This window comes from Exophiala oligosperma, assembly GCF_000835515.1.
Source record: "Exophiala oligosperma strain CBS 72588 unplaced genomic scaffold supercont1.8, whole genome shotgun sequence".
In the NCBI taxonomy this organism is placed as follows: Eukaryota; Fungi; Ascomycota; class Eurotiomycetes; order Chaetothyriales; family Herpotrichiellaceae; genus Exophiala; species Exophiala oligosperma.
This window is the reverse complement of record NW_015622825.1, coordinates 760,653-774,866: the sequence shown is the minus strand read 5'-3', so window position 1 is coordinate 774,866 and position 14,214 is coordinate 760,653. Positions and strand designations below refer to the sequence as shown.

Sequence of the window (14,214 nt, the reverse complement as noted above, 5' to 3'; positions counted from 1 at the left end):
TTTCCCTAACTGCCGAGTTTTAACTGTCCACATTTTCCGGTTTCCAGACTTCATCGTTCCCTGAATAGCAATGCGTTCGTGCCTAAGTCTACCCTAGATTGGTGAAACCAATTAAGAAATACGGGACCCGAACACCGTAAGCTGGGAGTTGGGAGCGAACTAAGTTTGGCGCCATGCATTGCCACCATGAAATCGAATCCATCTTCAGGAAAGGCTAGGATGTTCAAACTTTAACAGGCTTGATATAGGAATTTGGTCGTTTAATACCCGCTGTGCAACTCAGGGGTAACACGTATTCAAGTAGTGATATTAAGCTCGTCAAAGTACAATGAGAATAATTTTTGTGAGCATCATCGCCACAGCAATTAGTTTTCCTGAACTTCAGTAGCACTGCCCAATTTTTGGAACCCACTGACTATCATACACCATTATCAATTTCAGGCTTCGAAACTTTCCACATCCGTACCGGTCGAGCCATGACCATCCACCTGTTCCCTACAACTCCAACAACTCCCGCCACCTCCCTTGCTGAACCTTCCTCAATGCCCCAGGACTTCCCAACTCAATCACCTTCCCCTGCCCCAATACGCACACGCGATCAAAGTCCGCGATGGTATTGAGTCGATGCGCCACGGCAATGATCGTACACGCCTGAAAATGCCTCCGGATAATCTTCTGCATCAGCTCATCAGTTCGCACATCCACACTGGCACTGCATTCGTCCAACACTATAATCCTACTCTGCCGCAGCATTGCTCGTGCCAGGCAGAACAGTTGTCGCTGGCCATGAGACAAGAAGTCTGGCGCCATGGTTGCGTCTAGTCCGCCCTTAGCTTGGATGGCCGGCCAGACGTTGCAGAGGGCCAGGGCGGAGATAAAGGCTTCGTCACGGTCGGCTGAGGGTAGCGAGGCCCCGCCTTTTGTTGCAGTATGTGGGATGGAGCTCCAAGGGTCCATATTGAACCGGACGGACTCTGTGGTAATCCACCAGGGTTCCTGCGGTATGACATTGATACGCCCACGCAACGTCTCACGGGGAATATGCGCGATGTCCACGTCGTCGATCATGATGTTGCCACTACGGTATTCGAGCATGTGAAACAGTGATGCCAGGGCAGAAGACTTGCCGCTACCCGAGCGACCGCAAATGCCGACCTTCTCTTCGGACGCGATGGCAAGGTCGATATTGTTGAGAACCAAGTCGGACTCGACGGAGTAGCTAGCACCAAAGTCTTTGAAAGCCACAGCGCCGTTCTCTGGCCATGATGGGCGTGGGTCGTCGCATTCGATGGCTTTGTGTTCGGATGGGGTGGATTTCGTGTACTCCCTGATCCTGCCTATAGCACCGATAGACGTCTCCATCATCGTCCAGGTGCGAATCACGTTGGTGAGGGACTGGCTGAGGCCGACGGCTGAGAGCAGGCCAACGCCAACCATGGCTGGGTCGATTGAGTCCCGGGTCGCGACTACAACGATCATTAGAGTGGTGACGAGAGCGGTGACGACAAAGTCCAGGACGAGAGTGAGCCATCGCTGGATGCACAGAAGGAGGTAAAAGGGACGCTGGCTCTGGTCGAGGAGCTCGATATTCTTCTCTGTGAACTTGTCAGCCCAGCCGAAGGCACGAATCGTTGCCAAGCCTGACGCTGTCTCGCCAAACTGAGTGTATAGGGGTGCTTTCTCTTCGATGTCCAGGAGACGCATTTGTCGACTCGTGCGAAGGTAGTATTTTTGTATAGTGTACATCACCCCGAGAAGAACGGGGACGGTCGTGGCGAAGTATCCAGAGCCAGAAGCGACCATTAGACCGATGCCGGTCACGGCCGCAACGAAACTGAGTACAAAATCCGCCCAAGAGAAGGGAACCTCCATATCGACAAGATTGAGATCTTGACTGAAACGATTCGTAATGGAGCCGATATCTGTCTTTGTAAAGAAAGACAGTGGCGCATTAAGAGTCGTCTGCAACAGGTTAAGATGAAGAGCAGTCGAGCTTCGTGGTTGCATATCCAGAAGAATCTGCCAGACGAGAAGGATTACCGAACCCGAAGCGACGATGACCATCATACCGAAAAGGATTATGAATGTTCTTGCTGCAGCGCCAGCAACCAAAGTATTGTTCGAGGAGTAGACTCTGACCAAAATACCCGGCATCTGAACAGCGACGATCCAAATGAAACCCCAGGTTACGCTGAGAGCACTGGAGAGATATCCACAAGATTTAAACCAGTGCTTCCAGGTACTCCAGTCTCCGGTGCGTCTGAGCAAGTCATCGCGTGAATCACCAGCCACCAGATCGACCTCCACTTTGTGAGCTTTCTTCCGAGATGGCGTGTGTTGGGTATCGTCATCCGCTTGCTGCTCTTGCTTAACATTCACATTAAGACTATGCACGTACCCACCACTTATTGAGAGCTGGAGGTAGTTGCCAATTTCGGACACCCGGCCATCAGAGCCCAGCGAAATTATCATATCTGCGTAGGGTAGACGCCTGATGGCATGTGTGGCAAGGATCACTGTTGTCTTCAATCGCCTCAGCGGCCCATTGTGAGCAAGAAGTCTGCGAAATATTAGCTCCTCGGTCTCGTTGTCGAGGCCTGAAAAGACATCGTCAAGGATAAGAGTTTCTGCTTTAGCATAGACAGCACGAGCAAGCGCCAAGCGAGCTTTTTGGCCACCACTCAGCGAGAGTCCTTTAGAGCCGACGATAGTCCCGTCGCCACGTGGGAAGTTTTGAATATCTTCAGTCAGTCCGCAGCAAGCAATGACTTCATCGTACCAGAGCGCGTCGGCAGATAATTGGCTTGCTCCGCAAATATTATCTCTAACTGTACCATTCTGAATCCAGGCCTCTTGGTCTGCAAATGAGATGGCATTGTTGTTGACATAGACGAATCCACGCGAAAGTGGTGTTTCACTGAGAATACCTTTGACAAGAGTAGACTTGCCACAGCCGACGGGACCAATGATCATTGTAAAGGATCCAACGCTTAGTGATAGGTTGATGTCCTTGACGACTGGCTCACTGCCCCTCCCCCAACCAAACGAACAATTTTTCAAGACAATGGCATCGTCCGCTGGGCTTCGGGACACACTCATGCGTCTGAGTGAAATGGCATCTGAGTAACTCTGTGGCTGCCAGTATTCCTCCGAGTCGTAAACATCTTGCAGAGACAAACGATTGTCATTGCGCGAGTCGGAGAGAAGGTATTCTTGAATACGCTGGAAACAGGATAGCGATGAAGTAAGCCTGACTGACGCAAATATCACAAGATTAAGTGGCCCCTCCATGGTTCGAAGAATAGTCAGAACTCCAAAGGCTGTAGGAATGTCCAGGGAGGCTCCAGATTGGAGCGACTTGATGTAATAAACAAGAAAAGTAGCAAAGGGAGCGTATATGCTTGCTCCGTTCTGAACAACGATTCTACCTGTGTCTGCCAAGCGATAGGCTCTGCAAATAGCAATCTCAGCCAGTCGTAAGGCATGTGTACGATTCTCAACCACTGCCCCAAGTCCAAGCAATTTGACATTTCGTATCGAGTTCAGCAGTGCTGATGTGAACGACACGCGCTTTTGTACTGCATCAAGCCATTTCTTCTGCAACGGCGCAATGACACGGGCAAGTCCGACTGTGCTTCCAAGCTGGATGACGTAGACGATTGCCGGTGCATAACACGTGGAGCCAAGGTAGTAGTACAGGATGAACATAGCAACGGCGGTATCAAGAACTCCACACCATGTATCGTGAAGCAACGGCAAGACATCGACCATCTGGTTGGTGTCAGCGGACATCAGAGTCATTGCGGCTTCCCGATCGACCGCAGTCAGGCTGAGATTGATGGTCTTGTCGTAAAGGAGCGTCAGCAGGCCGCCACGTAGCTGGGTACAGTAGCGATTGGCTAGGTGCTGATATGCTGCAGTGAATATGGCCACCGCGAAGTAAGACAAGAAGAATGCGGCTGCTAGTCCCCAACCATAAGATGCTGGTTGATCTGTTCTGTCGCTCACGTAACGGATGGTTGTTTGAATCAAAAACGGCTGAGAGAATCTTGTCGCGGAGAGCAGCAATCGTGGTATGGCAGACCAGAAGAGCTCCCACTTCAACACACTAGCAGACATGTACATGAGACTGTTGCTGGAATACGCTCGCTTTTCCGACCATTTCAGCTGGAATCTTCGGTGAAGTCTCGCAGAAGACAGCGCCTCATCAAGCGTGAAGAGATCCTCGGTTCGTAGTGTGGTATCGAAGCCCAGCTTGAGTAGAGGATTCACCCACCAGAATACTGATTTGTTGTAGATACCACTGGTCTGCTCTGGAGGAAGATCTCGGTAGGGTTCGAGGAGGATTGCCCTCTTCTCGATGGCTTCAGTGACCAAAACGCCAAGTTTGGTGATCAGGGAGAGTGTAAGTAAGTGGGCGATTCCTTTTGCTGCATGGCCGCTGATTAGGTACCAGGTTCGCAGTCGGACAGCGTCAAATGCCACGGAAAAGAGAAGGTAGAGCCCTATGATGGGCGATGGGGTAATTGATCGGGAGTGGTCGAAGCACGATAAGATGAAGAGCACACATGCCACAACGAAGTCAAGGGTGGCGGCAGGGACCGATGCTTTGGTGGCCACCTGCAAGTTGGTTGTACGGATGAGTAGAACGGCCAGCTGTATCATAGCAAATGCTGAGAGCAATACCTGTATTTGTTAATGAGCTTAAAGTGGAGGGCCAGGTTCACTGACTAGCTTTGCGGACCGACTCAAGGACGTGACGACCTTGTTTGGACTGTTGAAAAGCCATGCTGCTCGTGCTATGGCTGCAGCAAGGAACAACGTCGATGGGACTATGGTCAAAATGGTATCCTCGAAGAGTAAGGTGAAATCGAACTTCCTATCGGGGCCAACATACGCCGGCCCAAAGCTGAGGTCGGAGCTGTTCGAGAGCTGCGACATTGTTACTTGTGCCGGTCCGACTGAGAATTGTGGGAAGTCCTGCTTCATAATTTGAAGAAACAATGCTGGATGCCTAGCCTTGGCAGTGGTAGAAAGTTGCCGTCGAGAACAAACAGGACACTAGGAGAAACCCAACGCCCATCTTGCAGTTTGGTAGTCCAATGAGTTGGATATCCACGCTAAAACTGTGCGCGGGAAATGGCGAAGGTCCCAGTCTGTGGGCTGGTGTGCTGCGGGGTTTCCTACAGAAGTACAGGGTACAGGTGCCTAGACCGTGGTGCTGATCATTACGCCATTTAGGAGCCGATCATGCAGTAGTAGTATTCGATGATTCTCCATTTCTACCATCGGAAGTCAGCGGAGCACGGGATTTTGCTCGTGGCGACAGGTTGGCTTCAGAAGAAGGCGTCGAGGAGATGTACCGGCAGGCACCAGGAATCCTGTGCGGGAGAACTCTCTGTAATAGGTACGTATGATAGAGGCGCATGCGCGAATTAAGGCGAGGTCGAGAGGGAGCTGGCTTGTAGGGTTAAATGCTGGCACCTAGGGGGCCCACGACTGTCCAGTACGTACGTCAGAGGCCTTTGCAGCACGAGTCAGGGCGAGGCAGAACGAAAAGTAGTCAGTGCGGGATGCCAGGCCCCACTCCACTCACCTTTTCATCCTGTCGCCTCTTTCTGTTCTTTTCTGTTCTTCCTTTCTATGCCTTCCTGCCCGTGCACTTCTCCTCTCTCCCTCCATCCCTTTCTGCCTCTGCCCTATTCTTCCTTCAATGTCTCACTTCACGCTTCACTCGACAACCTCTGAACATCACTTCTGTTCGCCGGCGCGAGAACCCAAGCTACATAACCAAGAGGATGAATTATGTTGCCTTTACAAAGTCTCCCAAGGATGCAGCTGAAAGGGATGAATGATGAACATACCAAAGATACACAAGTACTCCATTTCCTCAAGCAGGAACTCCCTGAGGTGGCCAGTCTATGGTGCAAATCGGTCGGAGAATCACATCTGTTTCATTCCCTTTGACCTTTGCTCTTCTGCAAGAGAATCGACCAAGCCACGGACTCGCTCTCGAAGAGGATCAGCAGTCGAACTCCCTGCTTTCAGGTTCAGAAACGAAGGGAAAATAAGTCTCACCATGTTGCCATTTCAAATGAATGATTTCTGGTCAAGAGAAACCGTAAAGATAACAAAATAACTAGACTAGTATCTTGTTAATGTTGACTATGTTAGCTATTCTATCACAAAGTTATAAGTATTAACTAGTTAACCTGCGTAAGGCTAATCACACTGCGTAAGGCTAAGTATAATAAGACTATTAATTTATAATCACTAGTTTATTCTATTCTAAAGCCTTCTATATAGACCTCCTTTACAAATTACGCTTATATAAGGAGGTCTTTACCTCCCTTTTATGAGCTAACACTCCTTAAGCTCTCTAAGTTCTTATTAAGCTATCACTTAGCTAGTCATTCATTAATAAAGGCCTACTATGCTATACTCTTCCCTATTACAATATAACCTAGTTATCTTAATACTTATGCTATACCCTTCTAAGTCTCTATCACGATATAACCTGGCCCTCTTAATATTAAGTAGTTTTTCTATCGTTTAAAGAAGATAATAATTAATAATTATAATTATTCTGATGCGTTATGATTAAGTAATAATGTATCCTGATTCCTATTTATCTGGCTAGTTTAAGGTGTATCACTCGCTTAGGTGCACCACTCGCTTATGAACTACGTTAGATTAATACTTTATTAAAGATCGTATTAACACTCTTATCTATTCAGATAGTATATAGTTAAAAGATCGCGACGAGAGAAAGTTTAAAATCTTAGTTCAGGTAGATAATGTTTCTTCTCCTAAGAGATACTTGAGTAATTAGCTGCCCGGACTGACGGAAGATAATGTTATTAGTTTCAGACTACGACTCTTCGCTTCCTTAACTGCCATGTTGAATGGATCATACGAATACCCCGAAGTGACGATTATCGATGCCATCACGGACTGATATGCTCAGTGCTGGGCCCCGATTGCGAGAACAACGGCGTCGATCTGCCGACGCGCATTTTTCAATTATCGCAAGAACTGCGCTTAAATTGCACAAGCGGGATAGTCTAGTCATCACTCGTCGCAGAAATTATGTTGCCTGAGCTATACACCTTGCATTTGTGCTTTTACCGGCGCCAAGTCTACCGAGCCTTCCATGATCAACAAACTTTGACCGCTCGAGAGTCAATCTTCGCTCGAGCATTGACGCTTATGAGCTACAGTAGCCGGCGACGTTGAAAGAATGGACATTCAGAAGATAAAGACTTGCCGCCCTATTTCTGTCACGCATCGTCCGTGTGTTTCTTGATGCCATGCAATCTTGATCCCACCGTCGACGACACCGGCCAGTCCAAGATCGGCTCGAGGCTGCACTTCTTAGCTCAATCCCGCGCCTGGACACGCGCTCCCACATTGCACACGTGGATGATAGAGGCGTTGACTTCTTGGAATTCACATGCCGCAACCAATTGTATTTCTTCCAGCGGACGTGGATCCGAGAATGGCCAGACAGTATGATATACTGTATAACGCAGCTAGTTGACTTGCCATGGCAGACACGTGACTGTTTTCCTCTCTCAGTACTGTAGGATGTCCTGGGGAGAAGTACGCCCCCAGTTTTACTCCACGGAGCCCCCCGAGGCCGAAGTGGCGACCGAGAAAGATGCCTCGGTGCTTCCACCACTGAGCCGCGGCCGCTTGCTCGCGGGAACGGATGCGATTGGTTTACAAGGACCATTGGTGTACAATCAAATGTAACATCTTTCAGCTATCATTCAACAAAACGTCCCCGATCCGATCCCGCATCACAAAATAGTTCTCGTGTACACGCTGAATCACTGTTTTGATCCATCTCACAGTTTCCTCAGTGGAGCATTCTAGCTGTGTGGCACTCGATTGACCTATAGGTCGAATCGTTGTTATCTACTTGTCCTGCTCTCTCCTGTCTTATGTGGCCCGATTGAAACTCCACCTGTTCATGTTGATTCATCTAGCATAAAGAGGGTCTACCGCACGGTACCCACGCTGGGTCATCAACAATGAGGGGAAACGGCAAACCGGGAAATGGTTGATTGTTATTTAATACTACGAAATGTCAGCTCTAATCCTCGTCATCTGCTTCCTCATTGTCGTCGTCTTCTCTCCCGTTCCTTCTGTTTTTCCTCTCCACTGGCGAGGCACTCCAGGTTGCAAGCAGCAAAAATGGCAATCAACACTGCTAAGCCTGTTCGCGAGACCTCCTCTCCTCCAGAGGCAGAAGAGACCTTTGAATATGTCGAGCCGATCCATACCAACGAACGCGTGCCTGGCCACACAAATTACTATGAGAAAAACGGACTGCGGACTTACGGTGATGGCCTGGACCATGATCACGCACCCAAGATGTCCAAGCGGCGCCTCATGTCCCTCATAGCCATGGCTTTTCTCTGGACCGGCTCTCAGATCCCTCTCTACCTTTTCGGCGGCGTCCCACCTTACATCTACGGTGACCTCGGTGGCACCGATCGCTGGACTTGGTTCGTGCTTGGGAATCTCCTCGCGCTCGCCGCAGTCTGCCCCTTTGTCGGATCTCTGTCGGATCTCATCGGGAGGAGATATGTCGCCCTGCTGGGCGCCAGCTTCCTCGTCCTAGGCATGATCGTCGCCAGCACGGCCCATACCATGAACACCTTCATCGGCGGCATGGTCATTTCGGGCATTGGGGCGGGTATCAACGAGCTGACTGCCCTTGCAGCGACATCTGAGATGGCGCCCACGGCGAAGCGAGGTAAATACGTCGCCGTTTTGATTTTTACCATCATTCCATTTTGTCCGTCTGTTCTGTGGGGCCAATTGATCGCATCCCACAGCTCCTGGCGGTGGATTGGCCTGTTTTGCGGAGTCTGGGCGCTCATTGGACTGGTCATGACTGCCATCTTTTACTTTCCTCCCCCTCGTCCCAACAGTCAAGGTCTCACAAGACGTGAGGTCTTGGGCCAGATCGACTACATTGGTGGGCTTCTCAGCATCGCGGGCATGATATTGTTCATGATGGGTCTGCAGGTAAGAAAGCCCGCGTCATCTCCCTCGAATGTATACGGGTCCATCAGCGCTGATACCTTTCGTGCTGGCAGTGGGGAGGATACCAATACAAGTGGTCGTCGCCACACGTTCTCGTCCCGCTCATCCTAGGGGGCTTTCTGCTCTTTGTCGCCTTCCCGATCTGGGAGACCAAGGGGACAAACCACCCGATCTTCCCATCTCGACTGAGACAGGACCCGCGCATTCTGGCTCTGACTTTGGTCATTACTTTTATTTCCGGGGCCAACTTCTTCTCCGTGCTTCTCTTTTGGCCGACTCAAGCATTCAACGTCTACGGTCATGATCCCATTGGCGTCGGCATCCGTGGTATTCCCATCGGCTTCTCGATCCTTGCCGGTGCTTGCGTAGTCCTGTGGCTCTTGTCCGTCTTCCGTGGTCAGAATAAGTTGCTCATGATCATTTCGAGTGTAATGATGACTGCCGGTACATTTGCTGATCCACCGCTCCTATCTATTGTCTGAACCCTAATTGATGCTTCGTAGGGACGGGGGCCATGGCCGTTGCTCGAGTCGACAACCTCAACGTGCTCTGGATCATTTTGATCATCGCCGGCTTCGGTATTGGCGGCATCGTTGTCCCGGCCTCCATCATCACCACCATTATCTGTCCCGATGATCTCATTGCGACCATCGCCGCCCTAACGCTTGCCATCCGTGTCGTGGGTGGCGCGATTGGCTATGCGGTTTATTACAACGTAGGCCTAACACCTCGTTCCCCCTTTCATTTGCCCTCAGATCACACCTTGACAGCTTTGGCTAACCCAACACCTCACCACCTCTAGGTCTTCCTCAATAAATTCGTTCCCGCTGCCACCCACTACATAGGTGGCGCAATGGAACTCGAGCTCGGCATTGTTGACCCCAAAATTATCGGTGCAGCCATCGAGCTGACGGCCTCGTCGTTGATCACCGAGCTCAAGACATTGCCTGGTATCGGCAACAATGACACCGCTTACGCGATCGTCGTGAGTGCTGGCCAAGTCGCCTACGCTTCTGCGTACAAGTACGTGTACTATACGAGCATCGCGTTCGGGGCTGTGAGCATCATCGCGGCTTGCTTCTTGGGGGACATCAGCAAGTACATGGACGACCATGTGGCCGTTGTGATGTGATTCAAATAAGGGCCAGAGGCGCTAGCCAGGTCCCTCCTTGTTGCTAGCGTAAACATCTCTTCGTTCCCCTCCTCGTCCATCGGCGGAGAACCATTTCATTATTGGCCAGAATGGCGGGTTGATAGGAGTGACGGCTAGTTTCAAGCCCGTCAATGTTGATCAACTTAGAACAACCGTGATACTCAACGTAACTGGTCTTGGGCCTGGAAATCCGGACTGACCACATGGTTCTCACTGCCCGTAAAGGTCCCGCAAACCTCGAAGTCTCTGTGCTCCATTGCGTTGTAGTTTTAGAGTCAACGTCCCCCCATCCTTGACTTCCCCCGATGTCGGCCGGACCTATCTTTGGGCCAATGGTGGGACCTGGGTGTGACTACGGGCCCTTGGCCGATCAGGTTTATTTCGACCTGGGGTCGGGTTTAGAACAGTAACATCGGCGAAATTGCAGCGAGCCCTCGCACCGGCTTTGCAACATCCCGAATCGGATTGTTGCGCGGCTGTGCTCCACAGCCAAATGGGTTCATTGCTAACGTCAATAGAAGCATAGCAGTAGCGAAGGCGGGCGCAGAAATGTCTTGCCTTGCATCCCACTTGAGCTTACCATCAGCTCCACCATTTACTTTGGACTAAACAGGCCTTCTCCGCCAACACATTCGGCGGCTACGACCATGCCGGTTACTACAGCACTTTTACAAGCGATGAGGCTTCTGAGCTTGGTATAGAATTTGAGACAAGGAAAGGACACCTTAGTTATGTCGTGGATGCGAAGACCGTAGACAAAGATTACTGCTTCATGACCTGCGATGATCAAGGGAGTGTTGGTCTAAAGTTCTGGACGATGAAGGACGATTGATCTCAGACTCCATGTGCGACCACAAGGTCAACATCACCGCGAGATTCTCTCATGTTTCAAGTTTGCAAGCACGTTCTTTGCTCTTCCCGTCCGACCAGTCTGGACGGTGTGCACGCTTTCCGCCGGTGTTTTGACATCCCTCCCCCTAGGTGAGTCGTGAGATCCTCGAATGGTAACTACGCCGAGAGCTGAAGAAATCTTGCTGTCTGTGCCTCACTTCTCTAAAACAGCTCTGTCCACCCACCCCATCTGCTCGTCAACAGTCCACCAGTGCGCTCTTCTGTCTTCGGGCCCGGCGCTTACCTAGAACCCTCACAGTGATTGCGTCCTTGAGTTTGATTTTCAGGGATAAGGATTTGGTTGGTGCGATGGAGAGGTACGGCCGTGTCAGATATAGTAAATATATGTATCGATACGCCGGGGGCAAAGATATTTTACAAGAAGACTCATCTTCCGACTTCAAGGTACCAGGCCTGCCTCTTCAAACAGGATGGAACACAAGTTATTAACCCTATCCCTGATTAAATCTGGTCAATGCCTCAAGTTTTCCCATCTCTCATTTCCTCTCGCCCTCTTCTTGTTACAATAGACTGCCTTGTGCCTCTGTTTCGGAATGTTAAGTTCTAGGTCAATTGTTCGTGAATTCTCTACCTCTTCAGGTCTAGAAACGTCTGAGGAGACCGACGTGAGCTCAGAGTGTGAAAGAGTGGCACCAACTTTATGACGACGAAGACAGTTCTCATGCTAACTGAAGGGCGTGGAAAGTGTCGCAAGCCAGTGATGAGACTATCGCTCGCGACAGGCGCGAATGAATATCATGGTGCCGGTACACCCCTGTCTACTTCCTTGTGTCCATTAGGTTTACTTGCAAGGTACTGGTATACTATTATCCGTAGAGCTGGGGTGACGCTTCAAAATTGTGCCGCCTACATCAAGTATCATCTCAGACAGAGAGGAAAAAGTCTAAACAAAGGTAGACTAAAACCTCGCGTGGTAGAGTCCATTCCCCGCCAAGCTTTATATCCAACATTTCGGGTCTGACCTCAACCCGGACATCGTGGACACCTTGATGAAGGTGCAGTCCTTTTGATCCCTGAGGTAGGAATATCGTTAACCGATGCCCAGGAACTAAAAAAGGGGGCTACCAGATACGTTAAGTTTAATTTACGGGATGATGCACCTAGCCAAACGGACGCTATAACTCTAGCAGACTTCCGGGATCTGCTTAACAAGCTCTGGGTAAAACTCAAGAGCCACTTCCAGTCTTTGTGATCTGCAAGATCTCATTCCATGCGTATGTACTATTCAAGGGAGGATCAGGTTAAAGGCCCGCGATTTTCATTGGGACTGTGTCAGAAGAGTGCCTCACAGCGAAGCGCTTCCTTTAATGTTAGCATTGTAGAGTTATTCTTTGCCAAGACAAGATGACCCCGATTAAGCTTCACCGCATCGATTTGCCGAAGCGGGCCTACCATATAAAAAGAGAGCAGGAACGCCGTAAGTGTACGTAATATTAATGATGATTACTTATTGATATGATGATTCTAGTATCACTATTGTCCTTAAGCGTCCAGTGTTAGCACTCTGTCCTATGACATTTTTCCTCATGACGGCACTTACCCTAGAAGCGTTCTATCCTCTATTTAGCATTAAAACAATTCACGATATTAACAACCTAAGGATGCCTATCTAATAGCACCTAGATATTATTAACTATATTAACTATTCTATCATAAGCTATAAGTATTAACTAGTTAACCTATGTAAGGCTAATCACACTACGTAAGGCTAATGTTACGAATCAGGCCTCTTATGAGGCCGCAGATAAAGCTATAACGATAGCCGGTCGGCGTTAATACGTCCGAAACACGTGAAAGCCTAAGGGCGTGGTCACGTGATAGGAGTGACTCTTAGAACCCTGAGAAACGAGGCCATAGAGCCCAGGGAGCTACGGGCTCTGTCAGCTCTCCTGGCTCTCACTACAGAGCCCTTAGAGCCAGAGAGAGCCTAAAAAGGTTAAATAGTTATATATACACGGTCATTACATAGCTTTACCACGTAGTTAACTTCGTTTATAATTATACCTATACGTTTTAGTTATAATCACTTCGCTCTTATACTTACTTAAGTACCGCGCTCTTAGTGACCTTACCTCTTATACTTCCTGCCTATTAAGACCATACATCTTATGACACTCTATATAAAGCGAAACGTAACACTTTAACTATCTCTTAATTAGAAATATTTAACACAATGTCCGCCTTAAACCCTAAATCAGTTTATTCACTATCTCTAACTAGGTCGGTCCGCTCTAGCGCCCTGACCCTAGGCCCATCATTCTATAGCACTATCACTTAAGGGGGCTATAATAATAACAAGAATAATAACAAGGTTAATTCGTTCTATAAGGACCATACTAAGCTTAGGTTATTTATTACTTAGCTTATCGCGACCTTTAGGTTAAATTAAACTAAGTATACTACTTAGAAGAATAGGGTCTTATTTATAGGACTTCACATAAAGGGCTTAGCCTTCTATTAATTTGAACCCATTATAATGAACCACTTAATCTCACCTTAGGCATAAAAGAACCTAAAGATTATTACAATCTTTAAGAACTTCGCTATTTTTATGGATCGCATTAAATAGATCTTTAGGATCCCTAGAGAAGAATAAGTCACGTCTTAATAAATCTATTAGCTTAAATAGATAGGCTCGGCAGCTTAATATTATGCGCTATTTAAGTGACTTTAGGCTAAGTTAGACTAAGAAGATAACGCGTTCACTATAGCCTTCTACACTAGATTAAAAGACGCTATAAAAAAAGAAATAGGACTAAATAAACCTATAAACTATAAAGGACTAATTAACTAAGCCATTAAAATTAATAATTAGCTCTATAAACTAAACTTAAAACGTAAAGATTACCGCGGAAAGACTAATGGCATATACTATAAAAGTAGCTACCTAAGCTACTAGTTTTATAGTGACTTAATAAACCTTAATGTTATGGAATAAGGCTAGTTCTCATAATTAAAGGGCCGCTTTTAGCGTAAGGGGCCATTCAATAAAGAGTGAGAATAACGAAAGAAAGAAAACCTGTGCTATAATTATAGAAAATCCGAACATAGGGCTAGAGAATACAGTATAAAGCCTATAGAACTACACATAA

General features: G+C 48.4%; 2 protein-coding genes across 2 annotated transcripts; one reads left to right on the top strand and one right to left on the bottom strand.

Annotated features, from left to right (window-relative positions):
* Window positions 1-476: 476 nt before the first annotated feature.
* On the bottom strand, window positions 477-4,961 carry PV06_08263 (uncharacterized protein). Its single transcript, XM_016409579.1, has 2 exons — window positions 4,732-4,961; window positions 477-4,686 (listed from the first exon to the last, which is right to left on the bottom strand). Exons 1-2 carry the CDS (start codon window positions 4,939-4,941, stop codon window positions 496-498), a joined length of 4,401 nt encoding a protein of 1,466 aa, XP_016259887.1. The 5' UTR covers window positions 4,942-4,961; the 3' UTR covers window positions 477-495.
* Window positions 4,962-8,199: 3,238 nt separating this feature from the next.
* PV06_08262 (uncharacterized protein) lies at window positions 8,200-12,898 on the top strand (the record flags this gene model as incomplete). The annotated part of the gene is made up of 5 exons (XM_016409578.1): window positions 8,200-9,039; window positions 9,111-9,501; window positions 9,561-9,772; window positions 9,860-10,180; window positions 12,848-12,898. 5 exons carry the CDS (start codon window positions 8,200-8,202, stop codon window positions 12,896-12,898), a joined length of 1,815 nt encoding a protein of 604 aa, XP_016259886.1.
* Between the last annotated feature and the right edge of the window lie 1,316 nt (window positions 12,899-14,214).